At 44.5% G+C, this 14,930-nt stretch overlaps 2 protein-coding genes across 2 annotated transcripts in view; one reads left to right on the top strand and one right to left on the bottom strand.

The window, feature by feature from the left end:
* Window positions 1-11,976, top strand: LOC143297243 (peptidyl-prolyl cis-trans isomerase B-like). Its single transcript, XM_076609483.1, has 5 exons — window positions 1-207; window positions 1,326-1,442; window positions 3,014-3,119; window positions 8,007-8,191; window positions 10,623-11,976. Exons 1-5 carry the CDS (start codon window positions 118-120, stop codon window positions 10,755-10,757), a joined length of 633 nt encoding a protein of 210 aa, XP_076465598.1. The 5' UTR covers window positions 1-117; the 3' UTR covers window positions 10,758-11,976.
* Window positions 10,954-14,930, bottom strand: part of LOC143297241 (pentatricopeptide repeat-containing protein 2, mitochondrial-like) — a 19,591-nt gene continuing 15,614 nt past the window's right edge. The window contains exon 9 of the mRNA XM_076609481.1: window positions 10,954-12,682. Within this exon, the coding sequence (XP_076465596.1) occupies window positions 12,461-12,682 (222 nt within the window). The 3' untranslated portion in view covers window positions 10,954-12,460. The remainder of the gene's footprint in view (window positions 12,683-14,930) is intronic.

Here is a 14,930-nt window from a genome sequence, read left to right on the forward strand (position 1 = left end):
TTGTACACCTCATGGTTCCGGTTTAAGCGACAAGCACCCACTGCCCTGGAAGTGTGTGCACACAGCGACGCAGCGAAACAATAAGGACGTTGTTTTAATCATTTGAACAGATTCAAAATGTTAACAAGTGGAGCTGTGCTCATTCTGCTTGTGCAAGCATTTGCATTTGCGGAGGACAAACCTAAAGGCCCTAAAGTAACTGACAAGGTGAGAACGTGCAGGCATCGTGAGACAGATAATACATTTTTGACAGGTCATCAGATTCAGTAACTTCTTCTTTCATTCTGCTTTTAGTAATCTTGGTGCTCGTACTGTTGTTGAGTTCTGGTTGTGAAACTAGAATATAATGGAATATTCACAAATAAATTATCATATAATGGCAAAACAAAATAAGCTAGCAGAACGGAGATTATTTCAGTATTGAATCTGCTTTCAGTTTTACTTTCGTTGTCATGAATCGACGGTAAAATTATGTCGTATTGGGCAACGTCCCCACTCTGTACAGAGCAGTATTTTTCTATATCTTCATAACGGTACAATTGGCTAATAACTTCCATATCCATTCTGATAACTTTTAGATAGGACCGAAGCTGAATAAACATCGTTGTTTTTCTGCACACACACACACACACACACACGTAAACATATGCATGCATACACAGCTCAGTGCACACATGTCTATCCCAAGTGATACATATACTGAAACAGTTTAAAAATTCAGGTATAGTATGACATCTGTTAAACATGAACAAGCAACAACAAAAAAAAAAAAAAAAAAAAAAGCAAACAAGCAACAAAAAAAAAAAAGCAAAAAAAAAAGCAGACAAGCAAGAAAAAAAAAAGAGGAAAAAAACAACCAAACAACAACAACAACAAAAAAAAAAAACCCAAACAACAACAACAAAAAAACAACAACAACAACAACAGAAAAAAACAAAAAAACAACGCAAACAATAACCCCCAAACCAAAACTAAACAAAAAACAACAATTGATTCCAAGTTAAGATTTAGGTTGAATGGTTGAATAATCTCTTGATGTGATGTGTTTCTGGGGTTGGGTTTGGATGTGTTCATCATTGCTTGATGAGCATTTGTTGTGTAGACTGGAAACCTAGAATTCACAAAAGTGACAAAATATTCAGTTGTACTGTCACAGTTGATGTGTTAAAAAAAGTGGACGCACATCCTTGCCATATTGTGAGGAATATAAATTGGTTAAACAAAATCATATAGTTTATAGGGATTGTGCAATGATTTTCAAATAGCTGATAAAAGGTTATGATAAAACTTCTATCCTTCTGATAAAATGTGTTTTTTGGTTTCAGGTTTTCTTTGACATTGAAATAGGAGGTGAGAGTGCTGGGCGTATTGTCATTGGACTGTTTGGCAAAACTGTACCAAAGACAGCCGAGAATTTCAAGTCACTGGCTCAGGGAGACAAGGTTTGTAAAAATTAACTTAAAACATTGTGTGAGAAAACAAAGTGAAATACTAATTAAACTTTCATTTTCAAAGTCTGTTTAACCCATTCATCGCTAGCTAACTGTACAAACCAGATGAACAGCAGTACACTTCTGTCTAAACCAGCTGTGCAGAAAAGGGAAAACTGTGTCACTACCAACCCACTTTAACCTGCCATAACTTCGCTTCTACTCATTCATTCATAGCTCATTTTACAGGGCAAAGAATGCAAATTATGATATTGACAAGCATGTTTATTTGTATGAACACATTGACTGAACTTGAAATCAGTTGATGAAAATGAAAAAGTATCTACTTCAAGTGAAAAATGAACACAGACCGAGAAATACAGCTGGAAACATAGGCATAACAATGTAATAAAATGTGCACTCACCTATGTGCAGAGATGAGAACACACACACACACACACACACGTGTGTGCGCACACACAGACACACACACACAATCACCAGCAATTCCATTAGGGAAAACACCACCACCACACACACTGTATGTTGCAAAACTAGAAAGTTTCATGGTTCCTTTCACAAATGTCTTTGTACATTGTTAAATAATATATTTGTGTCAGTTTGATATAGCAAAAAAAACCCCAAACATACACACAAAAAACACCACATCCTATTTGGAAACACCAACACCACACACACTGTATGTTGCAAAACTGTAATGTTTCATGGCTCCTTTCACAAATGTCTTTGTACATTGTTAAATGTCTTTCGTTTTACTTGTCAGTCATTCTCAACCGGTCTGGGAAATTCTTCTCCACTGTCGCTGTAAGCAATCGGCACTCCAGCGGGCAAATTATCGTCTAAAATCATTTGCAATGCCTCCGTGGTGTTGTAAATACCCATTCGTTTGTTTCCTGAAGTGCTGGCCATGCATTGACTGGAGAAATCTGCTAAATAAATTCAGAAATATTTGACAACGTGCGTAAACTTGCAACTCAAACGTAGAATTGACGTTCCGGAAACACGTGAACATTTCGAACGTGTGCGGTTTCAGAAAAAAGAATGAGCGAAGTTGGTAAATTGAGTGTACAAGTTGTCATAGGCGCCTGACGTGTTGAGTGTACAAGTCGCTGATCGGCACCTGAAGCGTTCAATTAAGAAGTTGCCGATCAGTGACTGAACCGTTGAAAGGATTAAGTTGAAAGTGAAAAATTTAGTTTTGGGGTTTTATTTTTCACAATTTCAGTCTCATTTATTATCTCCTCGCATTTGCTCGTGCAATATTTGTGATTTTAAGTTGTGCCTGGAAATTTCAGGTTACAATTTAGAAATTCAGTAAGCTTACTTCATACCATATATACAAAGCAGACTTAGAGAATTAATAAATCTCTTTTATCTCCTAATTTATTTTTATGGTGACTTTGTAGATGAAAATTTTCCCTTTTTTTCGATCTTTTTTCTTTCTTTCCACATATGAGCCATGAGGGCTTTGCTTCTTTTGAAAAGTGAGTGTTTCCTATCATGAACTTGTTTCCTTTCAGTGTCACATGATTCTGAGTCTGTCTGCTTTTTTGTCCTTTCAGGAAGCCCAAGGCGTCAAACTAACCTACAAAGGCAGCAAATTTCACAGGGTCATCAAAGATTTCATGATCCAAGGGGGTGATTTCACAAGGGGTGATGGCACTGGTGGTGAGTCATTTTATTAAATTTCTATTTTTGGATAGAAACATAGCCCTGATTTTGTGATAATGTGATATTCATGTCCTTTGTTTTGTTCAGCATGCATGATTAATGAAAATATAAACAAAGAAGAACAAACAAACAAATACCAAAAACAATAACAACAAAAAAACACCACCACCATTTTCTTTTTGTCAAATGAGTCCTGACTAATTTCTTCATGCTGATTATTTCTCGGATGTTTTTGAAATTAATTTAAAGGAAAATAAAATCAGTGGTAAAAATGGATTTCACTTGAATGTTTGCCTTTGTTTTAGATATGTTCACAAAGCTAAACATGCAAATGGAACAAAAGCAAAGCACATCTGAACTTTGATTTTAAAGAAGTTGTGCTCATGTGTCTCAAGGAAGGAGGGAGACAGTGTTTAGCGTAAGTGTTTCAAAATATCTAAGAAAGTTGAAGCTTAACATTGGTGGTGGTGTGTCCATCGAGATCGATGATGACCATCGTTGTCATCCAGCTGGGGGATGGGGGGAGGGTGGTGGTGGGGTGGGGGTGAGGATGCTCATGAATCTATCTGTGAATGCGCTGATGGCTGAATAGTCCAATCTGCGCACGAAATGTTCGCTGACAGTTGGGGCAGACAAAGACAGGCATACCACTGTCAGGGAGCTTGTTTCCCCGTGACTTTCTGGCCTGCCTCTTCTGAACAGCTGCAGCAGTCCTGTTGGCCTCGCACAACTTGGCGCCTTTGTGCACAGCAGCGCGCCATTTGTCACAGTCCACTGCAGATTCCTCCCAGGAGTCGGGGTTGATATCAAACGCTTTCAGAGAGACTTTCAGAGTATCTCTGAAGCGCTTCTTCTGACCTCCGTGTGATCTCTTCCCTTGTTGCAGCTCGCCATAGAAGAGCCTTTTGGGCAGCCGATGGTCTGGCATGCGCGCCACGTGTCCAGCCCAGCGAAGCTGAGACTGCATCAGGATGGTGAAGATGCTGGGAAGGGTGGCTTTTGCGAGCACCTCTGTGTCTGGGGTCCTGTCTTGCCACTTGATGTTCAGTAGCTTCCTGAGGCATGTTGTGTGGAAGTGGTTCGGCTTCTTGGCATGTCGTTGGTACACTGTCCAAGTTTCGCAGGCGTACAGTAGTGTGGGGAGAACTACTGCTCTGTAGACCTTTAGCTTGGTCTCAAGACTAATGCCTCTTCTGTTCCAGACATTTGCATTGAGTCTACCAAAAGTTGCGCTTGCTCTTGCAATCCTGACGTTCACTTCATCATCGATTGTCACATTTCGTGACAGTGTGCTGCCAAGGTATGTGAACCGCTCCACCGCACTGAGTCTCTGACCGTTGACTGTGATGTTGGGCTCAACGTAGGGTTTCCCTGGGGCTGGCTGATGGAGAACTTCAGTTTTCCTCGTGCTGATGGTAAGGCCGAAGTTCCTGCTGGCAGTGGCAAACTTGTCGACACTGAGTTGCATGTCAGCTTCAGATCCAGCGTTGAGGGCACAATCACCAGCAAACAAAAAGTCTCTGATGATGTCTGTCATGACCTTCGTTTTTGCTTGAAGCCTTCTGAGGTTAAACAGCTTGCCATCTGTTCGATACTTTAGGCCGATTCCAACATCGCCATCTCTGAAGGCATCAGTAAGCATTGCAGGGAACATGAGGCTGAACAGCGTTGGAGCCAGGACGCAGCCTTGCTTGACACCATTTGTGACAGCAAAAGGAGCAGATGTTTCGCCATTGTCCTGGACTCGAGCCTGCATGCCTTCATGGAATTGGCTGACCAAGGAAATAAATTTCCGAGGGCATCCGTACTTGGCCATGACCTTCCACAGTCCCTCTCTACTCACGATGTCGAAGGCCTTAGTGAGGTCGACATAGGTGGAAAACAGATCAGTATTTTGCTCCTGACATTTCTCTTGCAGCTGCCTTGCAGCAAACACCATGTCGGTGGTTCCGCACTCTTTCCGGAATCCACATTGGCTCTCAGGCAAATGACCTTGGTCAAGGTGTGCTGTGAGGCGGTTTAGTAGGATCCTGGCAAGTATCTTGCCTGCGATGGAGAGCAAGGAAATGCCCGGATGGTTATCACAGGCTTGCCGGTTCCCCTTTCGCTTGTACAAGTGAATGACAGATGCATCTTTGAAATCCTGGGGGATCGTCTCTTCTTTCCACATGAGTGAGTACAGCTGATGGAGCTTCTCAGTCAGCACAGTGCCTCCATCCTTGTAGACCTCTGCTGGTATGGAGTCTGAGCCAGGTGCTTTGCCACTGGATAGCAGACGGATTGCTTTCTGGGTCTCAAGAGGTGTTGGCGGATCGTCCAGTGCTTCGTTGATGGGGACTTGTGGGAGACGGTCTATGGCTTCATCATTTATGAAGGAAGGGCGATTTAAGACACTGTTGAAGTGCTCAGCCCAGCGTTCGAGAATTTTCTCCTTCTCGGTGATCAAGGTATTCCCATCTGCACTGAGGAGGGGGGATGATCCTGAGGATGTGGGGCCGTAGACTTCTTTTAGGGCATCATAGAACCTCTTCATATCGTGCCTGTCAGCATATCCCTGGATCTCATCAGCTTTGTCACTCAGCCACTTATCCTGCATCTGGTGTAACTTTTGCTGAACAGTCCTGCGGATGGCATCGTACGCATCCTTTTTTGTTGTGGACTTTGGGTTGCTCAGGTAGGCTTGATGCAGACGGCGTTTCTCATCCAGAAGCTGTTTGATTTCATCACAGTTTTCATCAAACCAGTCTTTGTGCTTTCTGGTCATGGGTCCCAGGGTCTCTGAAGCTGTACTATAGATCAGCTCATGCAGGGTCCTCCAGTCAGACTCCACATTCTGGTTGTCCAGAGAGGCGGGTTCCAGACGATCTTCCAGCAGCTCCACAAAGGACTGTTTGATGGTGATGTTTTTCAGCTTAGCGATGTTAAGCCGTTTTGGAGCCTTCTGGCCTTGGGGGCGTCTCTTGGGCTGGATTCGAATATTCAGCTTCGAGACTACAAGGCGATGGTCTGTTCAACACTCGGCGCCGCACATGGTCTTTGTTAACCGTACATCTTGCCTATCCCTTTTCCTGACGATGACATAATCGATGAGATGCCAATGCTTTGAGCGAGGGTGCATCCATGACGTCCTGTTACGGGTAGGGAGGCAGAAAACTGTTGGTTATCAGCAGTTCGTGCTCTGCACAGGTCTGAAGCAAAAGCAATCCATTTGGGTTGCAGTGGCCCACACCATGCTTTCCAATCACTCCATCCCAGGAGATGTAGTCAGAGCCAACTCTAGCATTGAAGTCCCCAAGAATGATGAGCTTATCTGCTTTAGGGATAGCAGCAATGACAGAGTGAAGGTCCTCGTAGAACTTCGCCTTCACTTCATCCGGGTTGGTCATGGTTGGGGCGTAGGCACTGACAATGGTGAGGTGCTTCTGGCCAGATGCCAGTGGGAGTTTCATGGTCATAAGCCTATCGTTGACTCCCTTTGGGATTCCAGCTAGCTTGCTGACAAGTGCTGTTTTTACTGCAAAACCAACGCCAGCCTCACGTTGCTCTTCGCTTCCTCGTCCACTCCAGAAGAAGGTGTAACCAGATCCCTGTTCACAGAGCTCGCCTTCGCCTGCAAGCCAAGTCTCACTCAAGGCTGCGATGTCAATGTTGTATCTGGCGAGTTCGGATGCAACTAGTGCCGTTCTCCTTTGGGGTCTGTCTGCGTTATCTCTGTCCAGGAGAGTCCTTATGTTCCAAGCACCAATGGTGAGAGGAACGATCCTTGTTTTTTTCTTTTCTTTCTTGTTTCGACCACTGATGTAGGGTCCCCGCCAGCCACGGTATGCTGGCCAGGGTGATATGGAGCAGGCAATTTTTAGGGCACCTTTTCTAGCCCCTTCCTCATGCCAGGGAGGTGAGCAGTGCATTCCTAAAGAGGGCTGCTCAGACGCTCAGATGGCTGCCGAGCTCCATCGCTGCTCCTGTCGACGAAGAACGACCCTATGGCCTGAGCTGCCTGCGTGCAGGTCTGCGGCTGCGACTGCCAGTGTACCCACACCTGTCGTTTCGTCACTCGCCTGTCGCCACAGGACTTGGGGGGATGAAATGATGAAGGATGAAAGGTCATTTTGGATGACTGATGACTTGCGCGATGAGTTTGTTTAAAGTGAAGAGGAGTTGCGCAACGTCGACCTCACTCTCTCGTCCGGGTCCACCAATTTCCAGTGGCAAGACTAAGTCGAGACGACTGGAGGATGAGCACGGATGCAGTGGATGACCAAGATATCCTTTTGGTGTCTCATCTTGCTCTCTGCACTTCACAGTGCGTTGCTGTAACCGCCTTCCTCTCCGTTGAACCGATAGGTTTCTTCTGCAGATTCTGCCGGATCCAGACTTCGCATGCATGGGTAGACACACCCCGGGGGCCAACTGAGTGTGGCATGCACACAGCATGGTGGAGCTAGATGGCCGTCGGTGGCTCTCCTGAGCCAACGCCCTTTTATGGATCTCCATAAGGGTGTCTAGCCACCCGCCTCACCAGTCCCGGAAGGGAGCGGTGGGAGTGCCGGTTTAGTCACCGGCAACCCGACCCTGAACAGGTTGTACTGGATTACAGGTTACCAGTAGCAGATCTAATGACCTGACCTGACACATAACATTAAAGCCTGATAAAGGCACAACAGTCTTCTTTCCCCATTCAGACAATTCTGACAAACCACTTGTTCCTCCATTTATGTTAGGCTGGCAGGCAGGCAGGCAGACACAACACAAAAACATGCCTGGGTGCATACCACCCTTTTTCCAGTTCAGAATAACAGGGGGCAGAGGGTGGGGGAGTTGGAGGAAGAATATCCTGTGATGGGGTTCATTACTTTTTTGGTGGGATGTTTGTTTGCTTTACAGGACGCAGCGTCTATGGAGAAAAATTCCCCGATGAAAACTTTAAGCTGAAGCATTACGGAGCTGGCTGGCTGTCCATGGCCAATTCTGGCAAAGACACCAATGGCTCTCAGTTTTTCATCACCACCAAGAAGACAAGTTGGCTTGATGGCAGACATGTCGTCTTTGGCAAAGTTCTAGAAGGCATGGTAAGTTCATCTTAGTGAATGCAGTTGAGTGCAGTGCACAGTAAAATTTCACACACACACACATGCACACACACAATTGCACACTCTCAGGCAATGGTTATGGATTTGATATTCAATAAGTGTATTTTTTCCTGCATTTTAAGGCCATGTCACTATTTAGTTGTGACCATAACTGATACATTGTCTCCTGCTGCTCTAGTGCGTTACACAGTCGCCAGTGAAGTAAACATGTAGTAAACCTGAGAGGGCGTGTGCATCACCACTCATTATTTCCTCAATTCAATCATTCCATTGGCCAACTGACCAATTTCCCCCAAAAATTAGATCTGAAGAAAAGCTGCACAAATTATGATGATGCAAAAGATGAGGACATGGCAGTCAGGGTGCACAAAATGAGGGTGGAACAAAATTCTTCTCTGTGTGTGTGTGTGTGTGTGTGTGAAACATGCAGACTGGTTTACTAGTACAATTTTTATGCTTTAAAAAAAAATTTTGTTTATACTATAGCAAACTTTATTGAAGAAAATTCTAATTCCACAACAACAGAGTGGAGAAAAGACAGTGCTCAGCCATTTGGCCCTACACATTGAGCATGGCATTCTCCACGTCTGTGGTGCTCTGCAAAGTCTGTAGCACCACACAATGTTAACGTTGGTGCTGATTTCATGTTGACAGGTTCTCTTGATAAAAGTAAAATGTTCACTGTCAGTGCCTGCCCATTGGTGTTAAGATACCACCATTGAGGCCTGTCTGTAGTCAGTCCAAGAGGGCAACACACAATGAATGGCTGTGCCCATCTCCCAATCCCCACCTTCCCCCAACTCATACTTCCACTGGGAACCACTGCCTTGCTATCACCATCCCACCTCATACTTCCACTGGGAACCACTGCCTTGCTATCACCATCCCACCCCACCTCATGTTTCCACTGGGAACCACTGCCTTGCTATCACCATCCCACCCCACCTCATACTTCCACTGGGAACCACTGCCTTGCTATCACCATCCCACCCCACCTCATACTTCCACTGGGAACCACTGCCTTGCTATCACCACCCCACCTCATACTTCCACTGGGAACCACTGCCTTGCTATCACCACCCCACCTCATACTTCCACTGGGAACCACTGCCTTGCTATCACCATCCCACCCCACCTCATACTTCCACTGGGAACCACTGACATGCTATCACCATCCCACCTCATACTTCCACTGGGAACCACTGTCTTGCTATCACCACCCCACCTCATACTTCCACTGGGAACCACTGCCTTGCTATCACCACCCCACCTCATACTTCCACTGGGAACCACTGCCTTGCTATCACCATCACCTTGCTATCACCACCCCACCTCATACTTCCACTGGGAACCACTGCCTTGCTATCACCATCCCACCCCACCTCATGTTTCCACTGGGAACCACTGCCTTGCTATCACCATCCCACCCCACCTCATACTTCCACTGGGAACCACTGCCTTGCTATCACCATCCCACCCCACCTCATACTTCCACTGGGAACCACTGCCTTGCTATCACCATCGCACCCCACCTCATACTTCCACTGGGAACCACTGCCTTGCTATCACCATCCCACCCCACCTCATGTTTCCACTGGGAACCACTGCCTTGCTATCACCATCCCACCCCACCTCATGTTTCCACTGGGAACCACTGCCTTGCTATCACCATCCCACCCCACCTCATACTTCCACTGGGAACCACTGCCTTGCTATCACCATCCCACCCCACCTCATACTTCCACTGGGAACCACTGCCTTGCTATCACCATCCCATCCCACCTCAGTCTTTTCTCTCATCTACTTGTAACATTGACTGCAGTGTTGTTGTTTTTTTTTCTCTGTCACTCTCCCTCCACCTCTCTCACTCTCTCTGTCTCAGGGTCCCATGTGTTAGTTATGAAATGAATCTTGACATAATTTGGAAGGAAGCAGTCAGGTATACTGATAAAGAACCCAGATCTCTGTAGAACCATGACTCAAATCACCACAAACATGACTGTCACAGTCCCCACCTCCACCCCCTTACCTCCCTTCCCCTCGCCCCTTCTTCACTCAAACTCCCCCATATATTTGAGGTGGCTCCCTGTCACATGGTTGAAACTGAAAGCTATAGTGCTATGAATGATTATAATGTTAATCTGCAATGAATATAATAATAATGGATTTGTACTTGAAAGTGATTGAATTGCAGTTTCAGACACACTTGCTTGGTACACCATTTTAAGGAGGTGTACACCAAACACAAATAAGGGTAAACAGGTCTGAGCTTGAGATGTGTGCATGAGGCGTGAGATGTGTGCATAAGGCGTGCGATATGTGAAAGACTTCAACAGGGAGAGAAAGGGCAGGTAATCGCTCAGTATGGATTAACATTCAAACCATATTGCTGAATCCTTTTGTTTTGCAGGATGTTGTGCGGAAGATAGAGAGCACCAAGACTGACGCTCGGGACAAACCAGAGAAAGATGTTGTCATTGTTCAGTCTGGTGTTGAGGAGGAGGTGAAGCAGCCATTTTCTGTGACAAAGGAGGATGCCAAATAATTACAGTTTCAATATATATCATTTCAGCCATAATCGCAGGTTGTTTGTTCTTTAAACTTTACATGTGTTTCTGTAAGCTGAGTAGATGTCGTGAATGACTGTAGTTTTTAATCTTTTGAATGTTTTTCAGAGGATTTATTATCAACTTACAAATAAATAATTTTTCAGTGTCAGTTAATTTAAAAATGATTCATGATTTATTTTGTTTTCAGTTCATTTTTTAGTCACTTAATTAAGTGATTTTCAAAGGATCTATTTTTATTTATTGTGTTATGAGTGATTAATCTTTATTCTCACAAAAGTAAAATGGTTTTCACAGGGTTTATCTCTGTGTATTTTGCTTCTGTTTGAATGAGTGTGAAAGAAGAGCACATGGTCAAGAGACCCAGTGCTTACAGAGAACAGTTGGTGTGTGTCTGATTGTCTGCAAGTTGAATACTCAGTGCATGTTTGACAATCCCTAACATGCTGGAAGAGGAATACTTGGTGCTTATTACATGTTTGCTTGATCGACTGTGACAAGAGAACAGTTCTGACTGTGGGTGACAGGGTTTGAGAACTGTTAGTGAATACTGGTACCTATTTTTCACTGTTTTAAAATTAAACTTTAATGATTAGTATGTAATTTTTGACTGTTTAAAAAAAATATGATTTGAATGACTCCAAAGAGATAACATTTAGTATACATGTATTTAGCTTTTTAAAAAGAGTGATCAGAATGTATTTGACGGGTTCCTAGATGATAGTATTCATTTTATTGGCTGTTAAGACGTAACTGCAATGTGAATTTGTCTTTCACTAGTTTCAGAAGGAATGTTTAGAAATTCACTGACTGGTTCACAGAGTGAATATGGGACAGTTATTTCAGAATGTTTGCCCACGTTATTCTTTCTTCCTTTAACAAAAGTGAATGCTGGAAAAAGTGCCTTTGTTCATTATTTTACATTTTATTCCTATATTGTATTAAATTACTTCCTGACAAAACTGTATTAAATGACTTGCAATTGTGCATTTTATATCTTGCTGTTTATTGGCTGTTAAAAATGTTTGTTGTTAAGTGCAGTTTATTCTTCCAAAACCGAGCATGGCTGCTTGAATGTTAAGGTAGAGAAGCAGTCATACATGTTTACAAAAACCCACTTCTCAGTTCTGGATGTGAGTGAATGTGGGAGCTGCAGCCCTCTAACTCAGAAGAAGAAATGCTTTTTTCCTCCTCATATTTTGTGTGTGTTTGTGTCTGCATGGTGTGTGTGTGTGTGAGTGAGTCTATGGCAAATAAAAAACCTATTATTATCATGGCATTTACAAGAATCATCAATGCCAAGCTTGGCATTGTTAACTGATGGGATGGTTCCTGACCTTTTGCCAAGCTGTCTCAATAAGAACATCAGTATCTTTCACAACTGTTTTGTAAAACATTAGTCATTTTGAAAATAACACTTTTCACATTGTCATTATCTACTGAGGAATGTCTTGAGAAGTTGAAGCAGTGAACTGTATCAATGTAATATATTTTAGCCATTTTCTACGTGATGAACAAGAATATTTGTCCAAAAATGGGGAATGTTCTTCATTTTTAGAATGTTATAGAGAGCTTGGATTGAGACTGATCTTGGCATGTCTACTCACTGAAGTACTTGTGAAACAGAATCCTTGCAAACCATACACCACATGCCCCAATCACAAACACAAATAAATTTCTTTCAGTGCACATTATATTTCACCTTTATGGGCGATTTCAACCTGGTCTTGAAGCTCTGTGAGGTTTTCGCCTTCTTCTGACGCAAGATTGGACGACTGACAAAATGTTCAACATTCTGGGGACTTAAAAGGCCTTCAGCATCCAGACCAGCCAAAACCAGCTTGAATTTTGCTTCCAGTTCAGAGTTGCCTTTGACAGAAAAGTGGTCTGTCAGTCTTTGCACCTGTTGAAGACAAAAGAAGTGAAACTAAACTAATGGTACTGATGAGCATACGTGTTCAATAATGGACAGGGCTTTTTTATTTTGTTTTGACTCACATGTAATGATGTATGTATGGAGAGTTGTATGTGAAGTTGTATGTATGTGAAGTGAGTCCTCTGTAATTACCATGATTTAGTGGAATGTTGGCCCAGAGTTAATGCATCCACTTAAGAAGCGAGAGAATCTGAATGCACTGGTTTGATTCCCACACTTGGCAGTATTCCCCCCCCCCCCTCCACTGGACCTTGATTGGTGACATGGACACCAGTCATTCCAATCAGATGATATACCCAGGTCCCATATGCAGCACATACTTAGTGCAAATAAAGAACCCATGGCAATAAAAGGGCTGTTCATGGCAAAATTCTGTAGAAAAATCCACTTTGATAGGAAAACCAATACACATGCGGGCAGAAAAAGGGTGGTGCTGTCAGTGTAGTGAGTGGTGCTGTCAGTGTAGCGACACCCTCTCCCTGGGGAGAACAGAAAAAGGGTGGTGCTGTCAGTGTAGCGACACCCTCTCCCTGGGGAGAGCAGAAAAAGGGTGGTGCTGTCAGTGTAGTGAGTGGTGCTGTCAGTGTAGCGACACCCTCTCCCTGGGGAGAGCAGAAAAAGGGTGGTGCTGTCAGTGTAGTGAGTGGTGCTGTCAGTGTAGCGACACCCTCTCCCTGGGGAGAGCAGAAAAAGGGTGGTGCTGTCAGTGTAGTGACACCCTCTCCCTGGGGAGAGCAGAAAAAGGGTGGTGCTGTCAGTGTAGTGACACCCTCTCCCTGGGGAGAGCAGAAAAAGGGTGGTGCTGTCAGTGTAGTGACACCCTCTCCCTGGGGAGAGCAGAAAAAGGGTGGTGCTGTCAGTGTAGTGACACACTCTCCCTGGGGAGAGCAGAAAAAGGGTGGTGCTGTCAGTGTAGTGACACCCTCTCCCTGGGGAGAGCAGAAAAAGGGTGGTGCTGTCAGTGTAGTGACACACTCTCCCTGGGGAGAGCAGAAAAAGGGTGGTGCTGTCAGTGTAGTGAGTGGTGCTGTCAGTGTAGCGACACACTCTCCCTGGGGAGAGCAGAAAAAGGGTGGTGCTGTCAGTGTAGTGAGTGGTGCTGTCAGTGTAGCGACACCCTCTCCCTGGGGAGAGCAGAAAAAGGGGTGGTGCTGTCAGTGTAGTGAGTGGTGCTGTCAGTGTAGCGACACCCTCTCCCTGGGGAGAGCAGAAAAAGGGTGGTGCTGTCAGTGTAGTGAATGGTGCTGTCAGTGTAGCGACACCCTCTCCCTGGGGAGAGCAGAAAAAGGGTGGTGTTGTCAGTGTAGTGACACCCTCTCCCTGGGGAGAGCAGAAAAAGGGTGGTGCTGTCAGTGTAGCGACACCCTCTCCCTGGGGAGAACAGAAAAAGGGTGGTGCTGTCAGTGTAGTGACACCCTCTCCCTGGGGAGAGCAGAAAAAGGGTGGTGCTGTCAGTGTAGTGACACCATCTCCCAGGGGAGAGCAGAAAAAGGGTGGTGCTGTCAGTGTAGTGACACCCTCTCCCTGGGGAGAGCAGAAAAAGGGTGGTGCTGTCAGTGTAGTGACACCATCTCCCAGGGGAGAGCAGAAAAAGGGTGGTGCTGTCAGTGTAGTGACACCATCTCCCAGGGGAGAGCAGAAAAAGGGTGGTGCTGTCAGTGTAGTGACACCCTCTCTCCCAGGGGAGAGCAGAAAAAGGGTGGTGCTGTCAGTGTAGTGACACCCTCTCCCTGGGGAGAGCAGAAAAAGGGTGGTGCTGTCAGTGTAGTGACACCCTCTCCCTGGGGAGAGCAGCCCGAATTTCACTCAGAGAAATCTGTTGTGACAAAATGAGTAATAAATTAGCTGCCTGTCTACATGTGTTAGTGAGTGTGTGTGTGTGTAGGTATTGGTGAATGTGTGTATTCTGATATACATTTCCTTTTGTTATTATTTTAGAAAATAGGTATATTACTAACTATAGCAGTAATTATAAATAGGTAATGTAAAACTTTTACAAATATCCATGTCAGAATGACTATATAAAACTCTCAAGACCACATGAGCAGTGTGCTCCCAGAATCAAGCACTTTGCAAGACATTTTGCCAAAGAATGAAAACCCAGTACTTTTTCTGATGATATTTTGCTGAATCATGACGACACTATCAAGCAGTGTTTCTCATAGTATTGTTCTTTCCAGACCATGTGCTTGTTCAGGAGATGGAAATCTGTGCA

This window comes from Babylonia areolata, chromosome 22, assembly GCF_041734735.1.
Source record: "Babylonia areolata isolate BAREFJ2019XMU chromosome 22, ASM4173473v1, whole genome shotgun sequence".
NCBI classification, from domain to species: domain Eukaryota; kingdom Metazoa; phylum Mollusca; class Gastropoda; order Neogastropoda; family Buccinidae; genus Babylonia; species Babylonia areolata.

What these genes read in the sequence shown, in the direction of transcription:
- LOC143297243 (XM_076609483.1), top strand. Translation starts at nt 118, where the DNA reads ATGTTAACAAGTGGAGCTGTGCTCATTCTGCTTGTGCAAGCATTTGCA. An exon ending in GCCCTAAAGTAACTGACAAG is followed by an intron (nt 208 to 1,325) that starts GTGAGAACGTGC and finishes TTTTGGTTTCAG; the next exon opens with GTTTTCTTTGACATTGAAAT. An exon ending in AAGGGGTGATGGCACTGGTG is followed by an intron (nt 3,120 to 8,006) that starts GTGAGTCATTTT and finishes TTTGCTTTACAG; the next exon opens with GACGCAGCGTCTATGGAGAA.